The following is a 22,542-nucleotide window of genomic DNA, read 5'->3' on the forward strand; positions in this document are numbered from 1 at the left end:
CCCCCCCCCCCCCCCCCCCCCCCCCCCCCCCCCCCCCCCCCGCCGATCTTTATTGCCTCCTACCCACGTGCCTGGTGCAGGCTTGTCACACATTAGTACCTCGCCTTGGACCCTCCTGAGCTTGGTACCTCCTCCCTCTGCCATCTTATCCCCCAACTGCTGTCCCCAGACACTCCCCACAGAAAATAGAATGGTCACACCCTCCTTTGAGTCCTTCCCAGACCCCGGACAGACTTCTGCTATGGTCCCAGCAATGCTTCATTGCACGTATCTGTCCAAAACCTGTCTGCGGCCACAGTAAGCCCCATGTCCCGTTCATCCTGGCAGCCAGCCCGAGCAGATGGCAGCCCTGCATGAACTTATTCGATGAACACCTGTGACCCACACCCCCCAGCACGGAAGGTTCCCGCTAACCAGGCAGAAGAAGGCAGGATGGAGGCCAGCAGGCCCTCCCTGGGATGGAGCTCAGGCTCGGTGTTGCTGAAATCCTAGTGTTTACCCTGCTCTTTTCTAAAGGCCACTTCAGTGGTTCTTGGTCTTGGCTGCTTAGAAGCACGGGGATATCTTTACAAATTCTTTTTTGCTTGGGTCTCACACCCAGAGATCTGTGTTTCATTGATCTCAGGTGTGACCTAAGGATTCCAATGTGCAGCCAGGGCTGGAGAGCATCCTCACTGCTCAAAGTGTGGTCACCTGAGCGCTTATTGTACATTCAGGTTGTCAGGCCCCACCCCAGACCTGCTGAATCAGAATTTGCATTGCAACAAGATCCCCAGATTTGGGGCGCACATGGCAGTCTGTGGGGTTCTTTACCCTCACACTGGTGGTTCTCCAAGCTGGCTGGGCATTAGAAATGTGGTGGCTCATACCCCAGAGGATTACAGCAGAAATTCTGGAGGTGGGGCCCAGACAGTTGCAGTTTTAAAAGCTCCCAAGTGATTCGACCAGGGCTGGTGCCACTGCTCTGGGCCTTGCTGCTTGGTTGTGCATGGCCAGCTGACCTGTGTGCTGGTTTCTCCGGCTGCTTCTGAGTTACTGTAGCCACATTCTCTCTCACCAGGACAAGACAATGTGCTCTATCTTCTCATCTTGGATAAAACGACCTTTACATGTCCTTGCTTCTACCACCCCAGCTGTTACCAGCAACACAGAAAGGGCCAGAGTCACCTTAGCTCACAGTGGCTCCTCTCTTTCCCATCTACACCTTCTGCTCCTCCTGCTCACCTCACCCCATGGTCTCTGTTGTTTTTCAGCCTCTTGGGATTTCTTGTGCACACCTGTCTGGTCTCCCTCCTTCACTCTTGCCCCTGGCAATCCATCCTCTGCATTGTGGTCAGAGTGGTCTTTCTTGAGCAGAACTTGATGATGTCTCTCTTCTATGGGTGACTTTTTCATGGCACACTATTGCCCTCGGGCATGCTTCCAAAGTCCTTAGTATGGTGAGTATTGTCATTCCCTGACTACCCATCCAACCGCAAGCACCCCATGCTCAATTTATATGGGGAAACTCACCCTTCCCCACATCCATCCTGGTGTTTCACTCCTCCTATGCCTTTTGCACACACTGCCCTTCCCCCTGCAATCCCCATCTGATGGCTCCACATCTGGTGAACTCTCTTCTTCCCTGGAGACTAAGCTCTTTCCTAATCTACCTCTCAAATTCAGGGACGTCAACAGGCATGCTTGGAAGGGACACTTCCATAATCATCCTCAGGTCTATGAAGGTCTTATAGAGACCCTTGCTGGCTATGGTTGTTTGTGTACAGGGGCTTGGACAAGAGGAATGGGTTTGAAGAGAAGTGAGAAAAGTTCCTTTTGGTCACAAGGAAGGACATCAGAATATAAACTGGTAAAACATTGACACAGAACACAGAGAAAGGCTTTGGATTATTCATCTCTATCAATTTCCAAGAGGAGAAACTCTGTCCTGAGAAATGGGTTGCTGAACCTGATGTCTTCCTGCCACCCACCCCACCCCCGGCCCCACGCCAGCTCTAGGATCCTATTCTGTATGCTCCGAGGATAGTGGGATTCACATACCCTACACAGAGCATGGGCTTCATGGCTGACTTGTGGTGTGCCCTTGAGCCAAGTGAGTTGACTTCTCTGGGCTTGTTTCTTCCGTAAAATCAGAGTTTGGCTAGACCAGTGGTTCTCAACTGAGAGGGATTCTGCCCCCTGGGGACATTCGACCATGTCTGGAGACATTTTTAATCATCACAACTGGGGTGGGGGTCCTATTGGTAGCTAATGCATAGAGGCTAGGGATGCTGTTCCACATTCTACAGTGCACAAAGCAGCCCCCACAACAAAGAATTGTCCCACCCCAAATGTCAATCGTACTGAGGTTGAGGGACCCTGGACTAGACAGTGGTTGCACAGAACAGCTCAGGAGGTTAAGGGAAAAAACAAAACAGCCTGGACTCCACCCTAGATTGATGGAAACAGAACTGTCATGGTGGGCTTTCTTAGCACTGGAATCACATGCATTTGCTCTCTTGCACCTTCATTTAATATTTATTGAGCACCTGCTGTGTGCGTGGCTTGGTGCTAATTTCTTTCAGGGGAAAAAAAGATGAATGTCCCATAGTTTCTGCAGTTCAAAACCTAATAATTATGATTTTGAGACTCATCAGACCATGACTGAGCCAACAATTGTCTCCACGTTTGCTTAAAAGACCACATGTTACAGTTTTCCACTGACCTGAGTAGATATAACCCCAGGCCCAAAATAGGATTCCTGGAACCACAAACGGCAGGAGCCTGCGTCCCTGAATGTCTGCATGGAGCAGAGCTCCCCCTCGCTGTGATAGAGTATTTCCTAAGCAAAAAACAAAACCTTTATTGTGTTAGGGGCAAAAAAAGAATTTCCTGACCCCACCCCACATATTTTCCAGCTACTAAAAATATCATAGTAATCAAGATGTTGCTCATAACATTTGGCATTTCAGGGCACGTCTTTCATCTTGTCCAAATTTGAGGCTGGTTCCTATTTTCTGGAGTATGGAGCAGAGGCTTCTGGGACGAGCCAATTGTGCATGGTGAACTAAGCTATGGGACTAAGGAGAATCTCCCATCCCCAGACTCAGGCTCCCCAGTGAGCATCCTCGTTACCATAGCTGGGCTTCTCCCACCACCCCCAGACTGGGTCTGCATCTGTGGATCTGCATCTGGGCTGATGTGAATGAACGTCACACTGGGTTTCCAGATATCCCAGCTGACTTTATCTGCTGCCCTCTTGATTCTCTATGTTTCAGAAATAACCATAATGTGACAATGCATAGAGTCTAGATGCTCTGTGAGTCTTTCATGAGACATAGAAATTGGAGAATTCCCATCTTCTTCAGGATATAAGACTCCACTACTTAAATTAACCTGTTACCCTTGAGTGTACATTTAGAATAGAACCATCCTGGAATAATATAATATTCTTATATCTTAGTCTCCTCTGCTCCCAGTAGAAAATCTGTAAAGCTTTGATTAGTCCTTCATGGACAGCCTTACAAAATACATACACTGCAAGATTGTTCTATCCACACCATGATTCCTGGAGTTAACCAATTAACCAAACCAAATTGAACATACAGTTGACAGCTTTTTTGAGCCAATGAATCTGTTGACTTGATGGTTTCATTCGTTCCTATTGAATCTTCTCTGATAACCTCAGGACTTGGCAAAGTTGAGAAATCAGTAAAATTAGTCTTCACTGGTCTTGTCCCTTTCTAGGTCTTCTGCCTCACCAGGAGCCCAGGGGCTTTCTGTGTCCCCGAAACATCTCATTTCCACATTTCCCTCCTCTAAGAGTTACAGTGGGAATCTCTCCATACCCTGTACTTTCCCAGCCCATTAAAACTTAGCTTTGTTGCATCCCATCTTCTGCTTCCCATGGTGAAAGTAGGTCAGATCATAAGTAGTGATTGAATTATTCACTGTAAAAATGAGCAAATGGATGAATAATAGACGGAGAAAGGGCACCCCTCTCTTCTCCTAGGTGTTCCTTACCTACTATGTGATATGTGCACTTCAGCAGGGTTCTGGGGATGAAGTATTTTAACCCAAAGGAGCAGCTCTAACAGTAGGCATTTTAGTCCACACGGCAGGCCAGATGAGGAGAGGATGGAGGTTGATGGAAAAGTTTAGGGATAGATGAAGCCACCTTCTGAGCCCCCTACCATATTAGCAATCACCTCTGCCAGCCTATAGACCCAGATCTAAGCACAGGAGCTGGGGTGCCACAGAAGTATCACCAAGAATGTTATATATGATAATGCATTCTGCACTGTCTAGGACCTGAAAGGGAGCCTTACATGTTTGGGGTCCTAAGGACCCCCATTCTGATGACAGAATCTAAGAGGAGTTGGCTGGGTTCTTGAGAAATGTCCTTATTCAGCCCCCTTTTCCTGCTTGTGCACGAATGAAGAACAGCACCATCCAAATATGCCTGCTGACTCTTGTCCTGTGGGACACCTAGATGGACACAGGCTCATCCAGGCTGGTGTTTCATTCCGTGGCATTGAAGAAGTGCCTCCATATGGCCCATGGGTTGATGCCCATTTTCTCGTGTCTGGTCCCTGGAAGACACAAAGAACAGCAAATCCACATGCTCCTCACCACAACTCTTCATTTCCTAGGATACAGTCCCGATTGAAATTAATTTGCTGAAATATGTTCCTTTCCCCGGTTAAACTTACTTTGTGAGAAAAATGCCTGAGTTCAACAAATCACTAAAGCCAAGGACACAGCGTTTTCTCTTTGTGATGAAAAGCAGATATCCCATTAAAGAAATAAATTACTTGGTTGCATTTAGTTTATATTTAAGTGTTCTGTTCCTAAATATTCTTTGGCTGGGAAGCTCCATCCTTGTTTGCTGGTGGATTGCATAAATAGTCTCTTGCCGGAAACTGCAGACTGTTAGTTTTGAGCACTGATTCTTCTGGGGCCAATAAGGCAAGTCACGGGAGGTACACGTTGGATCCTGCAGCTTGTGTTTCAATATGTGGCTCAAGGGTTTTATTTCCAGGTGGGAGGCATTAGTACTGTGCTGGCTCAATGTTTGTAGAGACTTTACTCCATTAATTGTCACCCAATCACCGTCTCTACTGGCTCTTTCCTCATTGCATAGAGGCATTCTTAAGTCTTCCATTTTAAAAACAACTGTAATCCCAAATGTCTTCCAGCCCTGCACGTAAAGAGGGGAGACATTATCCCCATTCTGCATTCCTTGTCAATTACTGCTCTATCATTCCGCTTCCCTTCACAGCCAAGCCTCTTCAATGTGGTCTACACTGGCTGTCTCCCTCTTCATGTCTAGCTCACAAAGCAAAGCATTGCAATCTGGCTTGTGCTCTCACCTGTGAACTGCACCTTTGCTCAGCTCCCTGTTGCTAAATGCAGTCTTAGTTTGCTTAAATCCCTTGTAGCATTTACCTCCTTAAATTCTTACGGCCATGAGCTCCCACTGCCCTGGAGTTAACCGATTAACCAAACCAAATTGAACATACAGTTGACAGCTTTTTTGAGCCAATGAATTGGATGAACCATCTGTTGACTTGATGGTTTCATTCGTTCCTATTGAATCTTCTCTTTGCTCCCACTGCCCTGGCTACTCTTTCTGAATCTCTTGTGCTGCCTCCACTTCTGCCACCTTTCCCTTCATTACAAGGTGAGTCTCTTAACCCTTTTTCTCTCCCAGTCTACCTAGCCTTTCTGGACAATCTCGCCTCCTCCAGTGCTGGCTCCATGCTCCAGCTGGGACCTCTCTGCTGAGATCCAGACATAAATATCTCACTGCTTTGGGACATCTCTTGCGTCCAAAATAACTAGACCTCCCCCTCTTCCCCCTGCACTGCTCTTCCTCCTCTATCCACTCTCAGTGAATGACACTACCGCACATTTGAGTTCTACTGAGAAACTTGGAGTCATCTTTGACCTCACATCCAGCCACTATCGAACGCAATTTGACTCAAACTCCTTAAAAGTTTCAAGTCCATCTTGTACACCCCATCGTTGGTGCAGCACACCTATAGCTTCACATCACTTCTCTATCATTCTTGCCTGGGAACTATGAACTGCTCCCAACCAGTCTCCCCTACTCTGGTTTTACCTTCATCCAATCCATACGCGCCCCCCCCCCCCCCCCCCCAACCGCCGCCGCATGGTTGTTAAAATGATCTTTCTGAAGTGCAGAAAAGCAAATCTGATCGGGTAACTCGCTTGCCTGACATTCATCACTGGCTCTCCATTGCTTTCAGAAGGAAACCCAAACTCCTCCATGTGACCCTGAAAGGCTCTGCAGGAGCTGGTTCTCCCCTCACCTCCACTCTCGTCTTACTCTTCACAAATCTTGTTCTCATTCTCCAAGCCCCAGCCACATTGAACCACTTGCCCTTCTACCTCTCCAAGAGCCTCATGATGTGTCATGTAGTTGCTGTCAAGGTGTTGGCTGGGGCTGCGACCATCTGATGGCTTGACGGGGGCTGGAGAATCAGCTTCCCAGGTGGCTCATACACATGGCTGGCAAGTGGTGCTGGTTGTTGGTAGGAGGACTCAGTTCCCCCAGGTGGGTCTCTCTACAGGTTGTGAGTGTCCTCACAACATGGCTGCTGGCTTTTCCCAGAGAGAGAGAGAGAGAGAGAGAACCAGGTCGATGCCATCCTTTTGAGGACCTAACCTCAGAAGTCACATAGCCTCACTCCCACCATGTTCTTTTCATGAGATGCACATAGCTAAGTCTAGCTCACATCCCAGAGGAAGGGGGAAATTAGGCTCTGCTTTTCAAAGGGAACAGTGTTGAAGAATTTGCAGACATATTTAATCATTTCTATCAAGGCTGACAATGAAGGGTGGAACTGTCCCAGCCCATGACAGGTGTGGAATACAGTCTAGGGAGAAGAGAATGTGTGCTTTCCAGTAAATTCCATGGCAGCTACAGGACTCAAGTTAGACACCGATAGGGCTGGAGTTCTTTACAGAAGGGAGGCTGTTTAAGTGAAGAACAGGTTATTTTCAGGTAAAGGTATATTCAGTACCAGCTCAGTCACTTACTAACTGTGCAACCTTGGGAATTGTACTTGCCTCTTCCGTGCCTCTGTTTTCTCATTGTACCACAAAATAAAAATAGTGCAGCTTCTTCAGAGCATTAATGTGAGTATTAAAATAATGTGTGGACGTATTGAGATGGCCTTAGGAAGACTGGGGATGACCACGAGCACGTACTACCTGAACGTCCGACTGCCACATTTCCCCTGGCTTACATGGACAAGTATCCGATGGCCAGGCTCAGGGTGACCTTGATTTCATAACCATGTGGAGTCCATCACTTATTTGCCCATATCTGCTTTTTTCCAAGGTCAATTTCTTCATCTTCCTGAAAATTGTCAAGCTTCTCATTTCTAAGCTCAAAGCCCATCAAATGTGCTTCAGAGATTATAAGTACAGGTGAGTGGCCTGAAGTCGGCCTCCAGTGGTCCAAGATTGTTTTGACCCCTTCAAGTTATTCTGGTTAATGTTCTGGGAAGAGGGGCATGAGCCGCCTCACCAGTATGTCTATCTTCTAAGACAAGAATATCAAGAAGAGAACCTCTGAAAAAGGTGTCTTGGGGTTGTGTGGGGCTTTTGCTACTGGTGAGGGCCTCCTGGCCCCATGGAAATGAAAGGAGTGGTCAAGGTTACACTCATTCCCCGTAGCAGGAAACTTAAAATCCTCCTAAGAATGGGTGGTTGAGCCACTTGGTTGAGCCAAAGGAGTGGTTCTAAGTGTAAGGATTTTGGCCACAGGCAGAGGTGTGAGTGAGGATGGGTGGAACTCTATTTCTCTCTCACTAACACCAAAATCAGGCCTGACCTAGGTGTGCTGGAAAGGTAGTTTTTCCCTTTATCTAACAAACATTTCATGAACACCTACCATGTGCCTGGCACTGTGCTTGGAACAGAAGAAAGATACTATGTGGACCCTGTCTATAAGGAGCACACATCCCAACTCCCCAAAACTAGTATTTTGGTGTGAATGCATGTCAGAAGGGCTGATGCTGACCATGGCCGCAAATCCTCTGAGTGACCGTGGGCAAGTCACTTGGCCTCCCTGGGCCGGATTAATGGGTGTGTGAAATGAGAATGGCACAGGAGACCCATCTCTTGCTTTTTAGGAAGACCAAAGATGTGGGTTCTCAATCTAATTGGATATGGTGAATGGGTTTGTCCAGGAGGTCCCAAAGGACAAACACGCATTGTTCAGCACTAACAAATATATGCTATAATTGGCCCAAATATTTTGCAAACACCCCATCCCCAAGGCACTTGGGCTGGCTTGGACAACACAGAGACACGCCGACTTTCTTGGCGCCTCTGGTGGAGACTCTAAGTGACTCAAAGCTTCTTTGGCCCTTCTCCCAAGGCTCAGCCTCTAACTGCTCTCTGAGGGTGGAGGTCCAAAACCATGGTCAGAGCTGCTCTAGTCCTCCCATCGTGGGTCTGTTCAGGGGACACTGGGGCATCTGGGAAACCCAACAGAGGACGGCACTCCCAGGAGACAGAAGCAGGAAGGAGACAAATCCCAAGACACCACTTTCCATGCAGACCGAGAGCCTGCACCCTGCTATTTTCTGCTCCCAAAGCCCACCATGTACCACTGGGGCTTTCCCCATGCTCCAGACCCACAGCGCCCCCTATAGGAGCTTTCCATTCTGGTTGCTTGTAAGCATCACCTGCCAGCCAGCCCAAAAGCATAGACTCCTGAGGCCCTCCACTGGGTATTCAGACTCAGTAGGTGTGGAAACGAGCCCCACCACACGGACTTCTTATAGACTTCCCCCAAGAGATTCTGACACACAGAGTGCAGGACCACTGGGGTCAGCTGCTCTCGTGAAATAACGCATGGAATTTTCTAGTGGGGCTATGGCAGATGTGTTTCTAAGCAGCCTCGGTATCCCCTTCTGCAGGATCTCCTTTGGAGTTATCCAAGAGAGTGGTTTCCAAACTTTTCTGATCATGCATCTTTTTCAGTGAAGAAATTTTGAGCATGCCCCTCACCATATATATACATGGTCTGTTGAACTGATACAGCTATTATAAAATACAACAAAGAATAGAAAATTATAAAGGATAGATTAAAAATTAACACATAAAACTTCGATTATCTTTCCTTACTATATTTTCTTCTGATGCCAAATGGACTGTCTTGCATAGCCCTGAAGTGTGCATACCCAACTGGGAGCCAGGGATCTAGGGAAGCATAAATCAAGATACTGGGGAGAACCTCATGGCTGAGCAATGATTCAGGACAGCTGTTTTGGGGGGAGAAGGAATAGCTTGTCTGATATATACAACCTGTCTGGAAAATTCTTTTCCCTTCCCCACCCTTGTTCAAGGATAAAGCTTGAAAAGAGGAACCTGGGTGCATGGCCCACCTTGAGTCTTCCCAGGGTAAAACACCTTACTTGGCGACTTTGCCACCACCTGGGGATGGAGCTGGGGACCTATCAGTGTTCCCGAGTCTCAGCCACTCGGGAGGGCTGACTAATGTCAGCTGAACTCACAAGAGACTGATATATAAACCAGACTATACAATTGTTCATTCTTAGAGGCTGGGAAAGGCGGGGGTGGGGCGAGGTTTCCTTCTGGTGCTTGCACTCCTAGCACACTTGACAACAAATAATCCAGAAACTCAAAGCAGTCACCAGAATGTTGCTGGTGATCACATCCTCAATGCAGAGTGGTCGGTGTGAAGGATTACTGACCATGAGAAACCACCACGGCCCTGCGGTGCCGCCTGCCTGATAAAAGCAGGGTTCATTCCCCAGGTTCTCCACAAATAGGGCTGCTTCTTTGTGATTTTCCCCACCATTTTGGTTGGCCATCTGCTTTCTGTTTACTTACTCTTTCTCCATGCAGAGCATAGTACAATTGATTAGTTTATGCTCATTAATGAGCAAAAAATGAGGGCCCTGTCTCTCAGGACACACCAGGCCACCTTATTTTACTGCCTGGGCTGGTGAATCCTACAGCACTGATGAGTGCATTTGCCCATTTTTCTCTGCAAGCAGTGCTAACACCCTCATTTCTACGTTCTGTCACCCCAGTGGGTCACCCCCCAGCTCACACTGCCCTCTTCCACCTCCCTATCCCCCTCCAAGTCTGTTTTCCTTTGTCACCCCCTGCTAGGGTGAGAAGGAAGGGGCAATGGGGGCCGGTGCGTTTTGTCCAAGCTCTGGTAGAAACAGGCCTGCCTCCACCTCTCCCAGATTTTGAGAACTTTCAGAATGTAGCTCTCAAGATTTGGCCCCCCTCCAGGAGTATATTTTAGGAAAGTTTAAATTAAATATATCTAGGTCTTGCCAAAAAGACAAGTTGCTAGGAGCTGGAGAACCTTCTGTAGTCCTAGGCCTGTCCCTGGGTTTCCCCCATTCCAGTGGAGGAGAGTTACATGGCGCACCTGCCTGGCCCGGAGCGCGAGAGCTGAGCCAGGCCCCTGGAATGTGGACAGATAGAGGCCAGTGATGCTCACTGTGGTCAGAGTTGTCTGTTCTTTGTGGGTCCCAGCACCCAGGCGGCTGTCCCCCTGGAGGACCGGTCTTAATGTTCCATGTGGTGTGTGGGGCAGAGCTCTTGATGAATTTATAAAGGAGAATCATTTCTTAACCTGCTGAACCCCAGAGCCCTTTCCAAAAAGACTTTCTGGTGGGCAGCCAAAAACAAAACATGTCACAAATGGAAGTAAAATTGATCAAAGTCATTGAGGTTCTAAGCAACCTGAAGGCAAAGACGGCTTCTTTTAAAAACAGTGATGGCTAAATACTATTGATCATTCATCAAGTATCAGATGCCATTATTCTCAGCACTTGCCACCTGTCAGGTAATCTTTAAAACGAAAAAAAAAAATAAAACGACACTGTCCATTGTATTATTACCAGTAATAATTTTTTTTTATTGTTTCAACGCTTCATATTATATTATTAGTAGTATAATCCTCATTTTTACAGATGAGAGGTTAACTAATTTGCCCAAACCCACATGGTGAGTTACTGGTGGCGCTGGGATTTGAACCCAGGCCCAGATACTGTCCCTATACTCTGCTGCCTTTGACCACAGCACTTCTTCTCCCACTGCGCTGGTTCATGCTCCATAAATATTTGTTGGATCGCTGAATGACTGCAATAAACCAAACAATTTAAATAAACAAATGACTATAGCTGAAAAATAAGTATAAATACAGTTCATAAGAGTAAACGGCCATAGATATTTATGGATTTTCCATCTGAACCGGGACACACATGGTGTTTTGTCTAAGGAGAAGTTAGAATGAGTTCAGGAATGGGGAACCCCTTCACATCCAACCAGGGAGCTGGCAGTTACGAAAACGGCCCAAAGCTTCATAAAAAGATGGTCATTCTTAAAAAAAAAAATCATCTCATACTAAATGTGGGATTCTGGCACATGAAAAGGACAATAAGTGGGAAAACTGGTGAAATCGAGTATAGTTATTTGTCACATGCCAATGTTGGCTTCTTAGTCTTGACAAGTGTACCATGATTATACAAGATTTAACATTAGGGGAAACTGAGGGAAGCATAGGCAGGAACTCTCTGTGCTCTCTTGGCTACTTTTCTGCAGATCTAACATGATCCCAACATAAAGAGTTTATTCAAAACACATAATGTCATAGCATGGCCCCAAGAATAAGTTGATGGTAAGATGTGGATCTGCATCTAAGTATGTAAGTATGTGTCACTGAAACCCAGATAACCCAGAGCAATCGTCGCAAACTCAGGCACTCGCAGGGGCCAAGCAAGGAACGCAAGGTGAGGTTTCTTTCATTTCCTTGATAACAGTACACTTGAATGGCTCTCACGGATGCAGGATCCATACTAAACACTTTATCTCGCGTACAGTTAAACCTTCCTGAGGACATCATCCATGAGCTGCTGACGTTCCTACACCTTTAATTCCATGGGGTTCGGCGGTGGGGAGAGATCTCTCCAAGTCTGTCCCTTTAAGACAAGTGACTTGGGCTAAAAAGTCATTAGGGATTAAACTCTTTTTTTCCCAATGTGTATATACAAGACAGTAGCTTTGTTTGTGCCCTGGATATGAGTCACTTTTGCTAATGTAGGTAGTTTTAAATTAAGAAGCGCCTCAATAGTAAAACAGCAGTCATTCCCAAATGTGGCTGCTTCTCAGAATCCCATGGGGAATTCCTTAAAAATTCACATTCCCAAGACCCAATAGCCAGAGGTTTTGACTCAGGAGGTTGACACTGTGGCTGAGGAAGCTAGCTAGCTAGCTATATCTATTTATATCTTTCTGTCATCTATCTATTATCTATCTATCTGTCTACCTATCCATCCATCCATCTATCCATCTCTCCATCTATCTCTCCATCCATCCATATCTCTCTCTATCTATCTATCTATCATCTGTCTGTCCATCGATCTATCCATCTATCTACCCATCCATCCAACTATCCATCTCTCCATCCATCCATCTCTCAATCTATCTCTCCATCCATCTATCATCTATCTATCTATCCATCCATCCATCCATCTCTCCATCTATCTCTCCATTTATCCATTCATCCATTTATCTATCTATCTATCTATCTATCTATCTATCATCTATCCATCTTTTAAAGTTCCTTAAGGAATTCTAATGGTAAACCATGTTTGGGAACCACCGGTATGTGATATGGAATGTTTGGGTCCCAGCTGTGCACTTTGCACGTGGGTGGTACAAAGGAATGTTTGTCCTTTTTATGTAGAGTGTATACAACAGCAAGCTTCCACACAGCACTTTTTATGAGGAGGATCAGTTTCTCATTTCCTGCAGCCCTTGCTGTCTTGGGGCTGAGGGGCGGCATGGGGGCTGATGGTCAAGCTCTGCATGGAGTGTGCAGGGTGTGAGTGTAAAGTCGCAAGCCTCACTTCCAGGCCTGGATTTGTCACTTAGTGGCTGTGTGACCCCAGACACGTCATTTGCTTTCCCTTCTCAGGTTCAGTAAAGCACTGACATTGGAAGTCCTGAATAGAGAAAGAAGTAGAGGCACCTGCCAGCCAGGTACTAGGAAATCTGTCAAACTCGGTAGGGGTGTAGTGTCCCAGGGTGACATCCATGCACATGGAAATCTATCCATCAGTCAAAACATTAAGATCTAGAGGCATTTCATAATCTATATAGGAGAATTCATCAATTCATCCATCCATCCATTCATTCATTCATTAACTCAATTTGTGTTGTCCAAGCGTCTGCCATGAGTCAGGTGTAAGTGTGCATCAGTAAACAAGACCACACTGGCCATTAAGGCATTCAATGTGTTGCCAAGGAGACAAACTGGAAGATCAACTATTTATCAGGATGATAAGAGCTACAATAAAGTCATGCACAGAAGAGCAGTAAACATTGCCTATTCCCAAAGCAACCTTCATGACAATTTTTTGGTTGTCATTTGCAGATTGGCAAAGTCAACACTCGTCCTCATTCCTCTATTGGGTGTTCATGAGATTCTCTTCTCTTTCATCACTGATGATCAAGTGGAAGGATTTTCAAAACTCATACGACTCTTCATTCAGTTGACTCTGGGCTCCTTCCATGTAAGTAGGCGTCTGAACCAGGATTCCTTTGCTTTGGAGAAAACCAAATGCCTTGACCCAGACAGGCTGAGATTTGAGAAAGCCCACAGGTGGAAACGAAGTTGTAGTGTCAGCAGGCTCTACAGCTTTAGGGTCTTTGGCATGAGAAGGGTGTGTAGACCAAAAATGTTGCCTTGATCCTGCCAGCATGACTCAGTGACTAAGAAGGGAAAAGTGGTCTGTTTCCTGAGCTATAATAGTTGGTGTGACTCACAATCATATTAACTGTGAGTGTCAACATGAAGACTTTTATTATGGGCCTATTTTTGCTGGGTTCTCTGCAAGGCATTGTGCACAATGAACATTGTCTATGCTTCAGGTGACATACTCAGAACACAATACAACTTGGTAAGAACCAGTGAGTCGAGACCAGGAGACTCTTGAAGCTTGACAGTTGTGTCAAGATGTGTTGGAGGGAGCTGTGCTTCCTTTACCTTAGTATTTTGGTTATCCATTCCTTAAATTGTTACCCATTACTTAGTAGCTTACAACGACAATAATTCGTATTATTTCTCATTATTCTGGGGACCAAAAATCCAGGTGGGCATAGTAAGGATGGCTCACCTCTGCTCTACGCGATGCCTGCTGGAGCTGGAACTTCCAAGATGCTTCACCACTCTTATGTCTGGTGCGTGAGCTGGGAAGGCTCACATGGCTGGGGCTAGCTGGAGTGGCTTCATTTGGATCAAATTTCTAGGGCTTCATTTCTCACTGCCAGCTACATCCCTTAGCTCCATACAGTCTTAGGGCCTCTCCCTTGCTGTAGGTTCTTTCTCTGTCTAGCAGGGAAGCTGAACTTCCTACATGGCTGTTCAGAGCTCCCAAGAGCACAAAAGCAGGAGCTTCTAGGCCTTCTAAATGCCTAGGTCTGAAATTCACACAATGATACTTCTGCTGCATTCTAAAATTTAAAACAAATCCCAGGGGCGCCTGGGTGGCTCAGTCAGTTAAGCATCCAACTCTTGATTTCAGCTCAGGTCATGATCTCAAGGTTGTGAGATTGAGCCCCAGGTTGGGCTCCATGCTGATTGTGGAGCCTGCTTGAGATTCTCTCTCCCTCTCTCTGCCCCCACCACTTGGTGCACTTTCCATCCCCCCCCCCAAAAAAAACAAAAACTAAAGCAAATCCCAGACCCAGCCTGGACTGAAAGGGAGGAGACCACAAAAACATCTCCCTGAAAATCATGGCTCAGTAGCAAAGGCCATGAATGCAAGAGACCACCACAAACAGCGCCAGCAGCAGAGTCCCCATACAGTGGTAACCTTGGGACTAATAATCTTAAAATGCTAGTATAAGGCAGGACTTATGGAATGGAGGAGAGAGGTGCTTGGCAAATCTCCTCCCCAAAAAGCAACAATAAAATTGCACAAAATTGACAACAGCAACCACTTGAGGGCCCTGGAAACCAGCCAAAGGCATACAAAATGTTGAGAAGAGTTTATTCAAGAAAAATTATTAAATCTAAGTAAGAACAGTGGGGTCTGTTGGCTTAGCCTGAAGTGCACTTGTCTTCCAACCTCTTCTCCATCAGTGAGGAAATTCTAGTGAAAACTAGCAGCTTCACTGCAGAAAGGGGCTGACTTGATGTTGATCAGTCAAAGAGCAGGAAAAGCCCACACCCTGGCCATTGTCAAATACAGTAGTGATCTCGGTGGCAAAGCATCGAGAAATGAAAATGTCACAGCCTGAGACAGTGATCCTAGCTGGGATGAGAAACAGCCTGGCAAGCTAGCCAGAAATTTAACAGGAGGATTTGAGGAATGAGACACCCATCATGGGCCTTGATCAGCTCCTACATATCTCTCTGGTGGGCTGGAGGCTTGTGTACACGTGCAAGGTTGCATACACTCTCAGGAGATACCAGAGAGAATATCCACATTGTCGATGGCTGAACACGAGTTCCTGCACACACACCCAGAAGACAAGGGAGGTGGAAAGTAAAAGCCACAGAAGACTTATAAACTGTCTAAACTTGGAATGGGTCCCCCAAGCCACACACAGATCCATTGTCAAAGAGTGTGGAAGCCTTACTGGTTTAAGGTGGTTGAGCACAACTTCTGACCAATCATTGACTAATTGTTAAGCTGTTATAAACAGGGTCAGGAAGTCAGACTTAAACACAAAACCAAAAATTTTTGAAATGAGCACAGACATCAGTGGCTGTGACTACAGGGAAGAAAAATTTCACAGAACTAGTGGCCCAGGAAAATTACTAAACAAACAAACACCAGCAACCACCCAGGGAGTGGGGAGTAGGGGATCAGATTCTAAAACTTCCAGTTTTGAACAAAAAAAAATTTATGAGGCAAGCAGAGAAAGCGTGACCCATACTCAGGAAAAAGAAAAACAGTCAATAGAACTCTCTGAGAGGTCTCTTAGCAGACAAAGAATTTCAAAGAAGCTATTATAAATATGTTCAGGAGTGCCTGGCTGGCTCAGTTGATGGAGCGTGCAACTCTCAATCTCAGGGTTTGAAATCGAGCCCCATGTTGGGTGTAGATATTACTTAAAAATAAAATCCTTAAAAAATATGTTCAAATGGTTGAAAGAAATCATGTTTAAGGAATTAAAGAGAAGTATGATGACAAAGATTCATCGATTAGGAAATCTTAATACAGAGAGAGAAATTATAAAATAAGGACAATCTGGAAAAATTCTGGAGTTGAAAAGTACAATAATGGAAATGAAGATTTCACTTGAGATGCTTGATATCAGAATCAGGTGACAGAAAAAAAGTCAAAGCACTTGAAGATAGGTTGGTTGAAATGATCCAATTTGAGAAACAGGAAAAAAAAAGATGAAGAAAATAAAAGAGTTTCAGAGACCTGCAGAACACCATTGAGCATACTAGCATACACATGGGAGTCCCAGAAGGACAAGAGAGAGAAAAGGGGGCAGAAAAGTCATTTGGAGAAATAATGACTGTGAACTTCCCAAAGGTGATGAAAAACATTGATCTGTGAATCCAGAAAGCTCAATGAATCCCAAAGAAGATAAAACAAGGAGATCCCCACCTAGAAATGTTACAGTCAAACTGTTGAAAGACAAACACAAAGAGAAAACTCTTGAAAGTAACAAGAGAAAAATGACTCATACACACAGGGACCAACAATACAAAGTGACACCTGACTATAATCAGAAACAGTAGAGGTCCCAAAGCAGTGATATGATGTAATCAAAATATTGAAAGAAAAACAATTCAACCAAGGATTGAAACTATGTTTCAAGATGAAGGTAAAATTAAAAAAAAAAAAAAATACTCGGATAAACAAAGACTGAATTTGTTGATAGCAAACCCTCCTTAGGAGAAATATCAAAAGAAGTCCTTCAGGCTTGAAGATGTCACCAGTCAGTAGCTCAAATCCACAGGAAGAAATTAAATGTGCTAGAAAATATAAACACAACAGTGAATACAAAAGACTGTAAATATACGTATTTTCTCTTCTCTTCTTTTAACTGTTTTTAAAGACATTAGATTGTATAAAATAATTATTACAAACTGTATTCTTGTCATAAACTATATTATAAAGATCATTAGATCTTTAGAGGAAGGAGGAAATGAAGCTATAGTGAAGGAAGTTTTCTATATTTTGCCAGAATTATGCTAGTATTAATATGATATGTTAAGATACATGCTATTATCTCTGGAAAACACACAAACTAAATAACTAACTAAAAAAAAAAAAAATACCAGAAGAGGAATTAAAATGGAACACTAGAAAACATCTGTTTACCCCCAAACGCTTTTGATTTCATAGAACCCTCACATTGTCACCATAAGGGAGAAATTATCCTACTACTATAGTGACAGAGGACTCGGGAGAACTTGCATATGCCAATAGCCATCAGAGATGAGGTTTCTTTGTAGAGGTTAAGCCCCTGCAGGGAAGCACTCCATCATGATGCTCTGTGAGGATCCCAACCAGGAGACGCCACGTTCCCCGTATCAGAGTCTTAAAGCTACTGTCACTGGGCAGAGTCAGGTGCTGAGATTGTAGGGACAAAGTGGAGAGAATGTTCCTGCCCACTGCATGCTCCCCAAAGGCCAGAGACAGAGCCTGGGTCACGTGGTCTGGGCAACTTTGGTTCCTTTTTCCTTCTGTTGGAACTGAATTGTGTGTGGCTCTGAGCTGAGACACAGGACCCATTGGTAGCCTTTCTTTTTTTTCCCATTATGAAACCATGTTTAATGTATTTCAGTCTTTGGGGGAGTATTTCAATGGTGAAGCTTTAATAATTTGGGTTTCCTATGTTGTTTGGTGTTCATCTTCTTTAAAAGATAATCCCAAATTAAAAATGTCAAGAACGAAACAAGAACTGATACCTATTATGTCAGCAGTATTTAATGGCCTTTCTTCCTCTGAGGGCTTGATTGGTCATGTGAGCCCTTGGTCAACGGATCTCACACACCCAAGGCCCTCTGAGGACCAGATGCTCAAGGGGAGCTATGGGGACAAATTTTGAGGAAGAATCAGCCTATCAGGGCACCTGCATGGCTCAGTCGGTGAAGTATCTGCCCTCGGCTCAGGTCATAATCCCAGGGTCTTGGGATTGAGCCCCACATTGGGCTCCCTGCTTCTTCCTCTCCCTCTGCCTCCTCCCCCTGCCCATGCTCATGCTCATGCTCTGTCTCTCTCTCAAATAAATAAATACAATCTTAAAAAAAAAAAAAAAGGAATCAGCCTATCAGACTCCTTTGGCAAGGGAGCTTATTTCAGTCCTTCCATTGATTGCTATGTGACAAACTACCCCAAAACTTCATGGCTTAAAGCAGGAACCGTGTTGTTATCTTTAATGATTCTATAAGCTGGGCCACCTGGGCTCAGCAGAGCAATACTTTTGATACATGCAATTTTTGAATGGGGCTGCAAACATCTGAAAGCTCAGATGGGAACATATTTGAGAACATCCCATCTTTGGGAACATCCCAAATGATTCATTCACATGGCTGGACATTGACACAAGCTGTTGGCTGGGGCTCAGCTGAGGCTCTCAATCACAGAGTCTCGGTTCTCCTCTACATGGCCTCTCCATCTACCTTGGGCATCTCATAGCCTGGAAGCTGGACTCTCAGAACATTCCCCAGAACGAATGTTCTAAGAGGGAGAAGGTAGAAACTTCCAGTGCTCTTAAGGCATAGGCTTGGAAGTCCCAGAATGTCACTTCCACCATGTTGTCCTGGTAGAAGGAAGTCACAAGGCCATCCCAGATTCAAGGGGAGGGAAAACAAGGTCCTCGGTTTCATGTGAGGAGTAGCATATGCCTACAGGGAGGGGAGAGATCCTTGGGGTAATTTCTGGAGACTCACCACCACGCTGGATCCTTTGGTCCTGCAGCTGGAGCTCTGCCCACCACCATGCACCACTGAGAAACATGAGGACCCACGATTTGCTCTGCAGACTGAGCCAGGAAACACACTGACAGAGCCTGTGCATGGACAGAAGCCTCCCACCTTCTGAGTACCCCTGCCCTGCTCCCCTTCATCCCACCAGGCAGAGGTGAGAGTAGGCATGGGCGGATGTGTGGGAGCACATCCGGTGAGTCATATCTTAGTGCATGAGCAGGAATTGGCATGGACCCAACAGCTGCCTCTCCTTGATGCTTGGAGGCTCCTTCACTCTTCCAAGTGCTTATTTCTTAAAGAATTTCACCATCAAGGGATCTTTGGAGAGATTGCCAAGCGGTGGTGACATAGGAAGTGAGAGCCGTCTGTTCTGCGGGACCACTCCCTTCACACTCACTTTATCTAGAATCAGAGTTAACCGGACTCCAGGAGGCTCCTAAAACAGTGAATCAAGAACCCAAAGAGGTGAAAAACATGTTTGTGATGTGGAATCATATTTTAGCCAACTCATTTGTGAGGATTCTGACACGTGAAAGGTACCCCTTCTAATATATGCCCAGAGGCAAATATAACCCACCCTGCCAACTGTACATGGCTGCTGGGAACCTCCACTGAGACTGTGTGACAGTGATAAACTGGTACCACCATGCCCCTGTTTAGGAGCTATCGCCATGGAATAAAAGATGCATAAGAGAAAGAAAATCCCTCATTGGTGGGCAGAATCCAAACATGTGACTGATATTGGGATAGCCAGCTTGCAAGATCTCCAGCTTCCATTAGGAAGAGCATAAGAATTTCCCCCCAGGACAACATGTTATAACTCCTTTACAATTTCAGCTCCTTTTCCAGTACCAAGCCACCCTTACTAGCCACAGGGGGCGAGAGAAACATGATCAAGAGAGATGGGAGAGATCCTGCACTGTGACCTTCACTCTTCAGTTGGAAATGTGTCCTTTCCTTGTGAGTCCTGGCATTTTACAAGGTTCTTTCCATAGACACTCAAGTACTTGGTTCCTGCACGCGTATGGAGCTCCAGTACCTTAGACACATAGCCCAGGGGCCACAGATGCTCACGTCACGGGGGAAGCTGTGGTATGCAAGTTAGCACAGCTGGGTATCACATCAGGAAGCAGATGAGTCAGGAAACGCTGGAAGACAAACACTGGCTAGAGCAGCTTTGATTCCAGACTCCTGGCAGTTAAGCATTGCAGAGATTTGAGGGAAGAATGGTCCAGAAGACAGAAAGCGTGAAAGGACCTCAGTAAGCAATGAGTTGTGCTAGTTAGTCTCCAATATGGCCCCCAAGGATCTTCGCCTCCTGGTATTCACAGCCCCGCGGAGTGCCCTCTGACATGGAGTAGGGTTGACATGCGTGACTGTTAAGGTATTGTGGACATGAAGCTGTGGCTTTTGAGGCCAGGTCATCAAGGTTGTAGCTTCCTCCTGGCTCCCTTGGATCACCCGCTCTGGGGGAAGCCAGCTGCCATGTCACGAGGACACTCACGCAGCTCTGTGGGGGAGACTGATGCCTCCTACCACCAACCAGCAACAATGTGGCAGGCACGTAAGCCATCTTGGAAGCAAGTTAAGCCTTCAGAACACTGACAACATCTTGTCCACAACCTGAAGGATGACCCAGAGCCAAAATACCCAGCTAAGCCACAGTTGGATTCTTGGCCCGTAGAAAGTGTGTGAGATGGTAAATCTTGACTGTTTTGATCCACTGAGTTATACAGCAACAGTAGCTAGTACGTTAGCTTGAGATGCTGGAGGAAGCCAGAAGGTGAATGGGGCTGGAATAGAGTAGCTGAGGGCAAGCAGGGCACAGGATGAAGTCAGCGAGGCAGCCACAGAGCCCAGGTCACCTTAGTGCCTTCTGTGGTTGGGGGATTTTTATTTTAATCTACGTGTGATGAGAAACCACGGGCAGGAAATGATCTACTCAAAAGAAATGCTCTGACAGGAGAAGGGGTTATTTATTATTTCGCATAAATGAAAATTTCAGGATCAGGTGTAGCTGGATCCAGGTACCCAAACAAGATTGGGCATCCATCTCTTACCATTTCTAGGCTTACTTTGACTGTAAAGTTGGCAAACACAGGGACGAGAGTGCAACCCTTCCTCTGTTCCCAGGGAAAAGAACTCACATTGGCCCTGCTTGGGTCCTGTGCCCATTTGGGCTGATTATGGTGGTGATGGCCATCCTAGAACATGGGGACCATGATTGACAGCCTTGCCAGAAGCCCAGGGAGTAGGGCAGGGTCAGTTCCCAAAAGGAAATGATGCAATTCAGGCAAAAATTTAGCCATTGCTCACTATAGACAAGTAGAAATGGGATAGTGGTCTTGTACAATATTTGGATAATTGAATGAAGAACATAGGGTCTTTGGGATTTAATCATCATTAACCTACAAGCATCTAAGCAAACACCTGGGCTGATACGGGTAGTGGGGGTCAAAGTCAGAAGAGATCCCAGTGAAATCCAAGTTAACGTAACCAGTACGACAAACTCTAGTTAGGGCTAGCAATGTAGTTGCCTACCTCTTCGGGGGCTACTAAGACGAGGCGGGCCTTTGCACTTTCCAGGCCACTCCCAGACACATCTTGTCCTGAGTCAAACCTCACGGTACCTCCTCCTTTCTTTGCAGGGATTACTCATGGCCTTGCAGTATTGCTTTGCCAATGGAGAGGTACGTCTCCGAAGCTGCCATCCAGGTCCCGGTGAGACTGGGGCTGGCATCCTGCTGCCCCCGGAGGTTTCTGATTATGTGATGGGGGAATGTGTAGTGACTGGGGCAAATAAGCACTGTGAGCACCCAGTAGGGAGAGCAGGAGGCAGCCCAGACAGCCAGGAGAAGGTGTCGGGATGCATGAAAGAGGCTCAGAACCCAACCCTGGCCCTGCTGGGGACACCCAGAGAACATTAAGCATGGCAGGGGGAACCCGCGTGAACTTTGGATTCTGGCCATGCCTCACCCACTTAGCAGGTCTGAGTCTGTCGGGTTACTGTAGCTCTTTGGGCCTCAGTCTTCTTATCTGTAAAATGGGAATAATAGCTGTCCCTGCTGTATAGTGTGGCCCTGGGCTTGCTGGGCTCCTGGAAAGGGCCCAATACTTGCTAACTATGGTGACTTTTATTATTATTATTATTATTACCAGTTCTCTGCTCCCCTGGAAAGAGGCTTGAAAGGGGGAGGGCAGGTGGCTTCCTCCTGGCTTTAGGAGTTGGTGACATTTCCAGCCCCCTTTCACCCACCAGAATGCAGGCTTCTGGACAGCAAAACCCTCTTCCTTCCTGCTCACTCCTGCTGCCCGTCTTCCCGCGGGGGGTGCCCTGTCCACCAGGCAGGTGTCCTATGCCCCCTCCACACAGTCCTTTCCGGAACACGGTATCTCTAAGTTTTGTCTCCTTGCCCCACTATCCTGCTCCGTGGCCACACATGTAGGCTTGTTCGCTTCTCTCTGCTCATCTCCCCCAGTTAGAAGTTACGTTTCCCCGCGGCGGCACACTTGCCGAGAGGACACACACACACACACACACACACACACACGGTGACCTGACTCCAGCACAGTAACCC

The 22,542-nt window shown here is 46.2% G+C and overlaps 1 protein-coding gene across 1 annotated transcript in view; it reads left to right on the forward strand.

Moving 5' to 3' along the window:
* Window positions 1–22,542, forward strand: part of GLP2R (glucagon like peptide 2 receptor) — a 50,273-nt gene that overhangs the window by 27,372 nt on the left and 359 nt on the right. Inside the window, exons 10-12 of the mRNA XM_032431679.1 lie at window positions 7,349–7,437; window positions 13,442–13,580; window positions 21,613–21,654. Of these exons, the coding sequence (XP_032287570.1) occupies window positions 7,349–7,437; window positions 13,442–13,580; window positions 21,613–21,654 (270 nt within the window). The remainder of the gene's footprint in view (window positions 1–7,348; window positions 7,438–13,441; window positions 13,581–21,612; window positions 21,655–22,542) is intronic.

The sequence above is a fragment of the Phoca vitulina genome, unplaced genomic scaffold (assembly GCF_004348235.1).
Source record: "Phoca vitulina isolate PV1807 unplaced genomic scaffold, GSC_HSeal_1.0 scaffold47, whole genome shotgun sequence".
In the NCBI taxonomy this organism is placed as follows: Eukaryota; Metazoa; Chordata; class Mammalia; order Carnivora; family Phocidae; genus Phoca; species Phoca vitulina.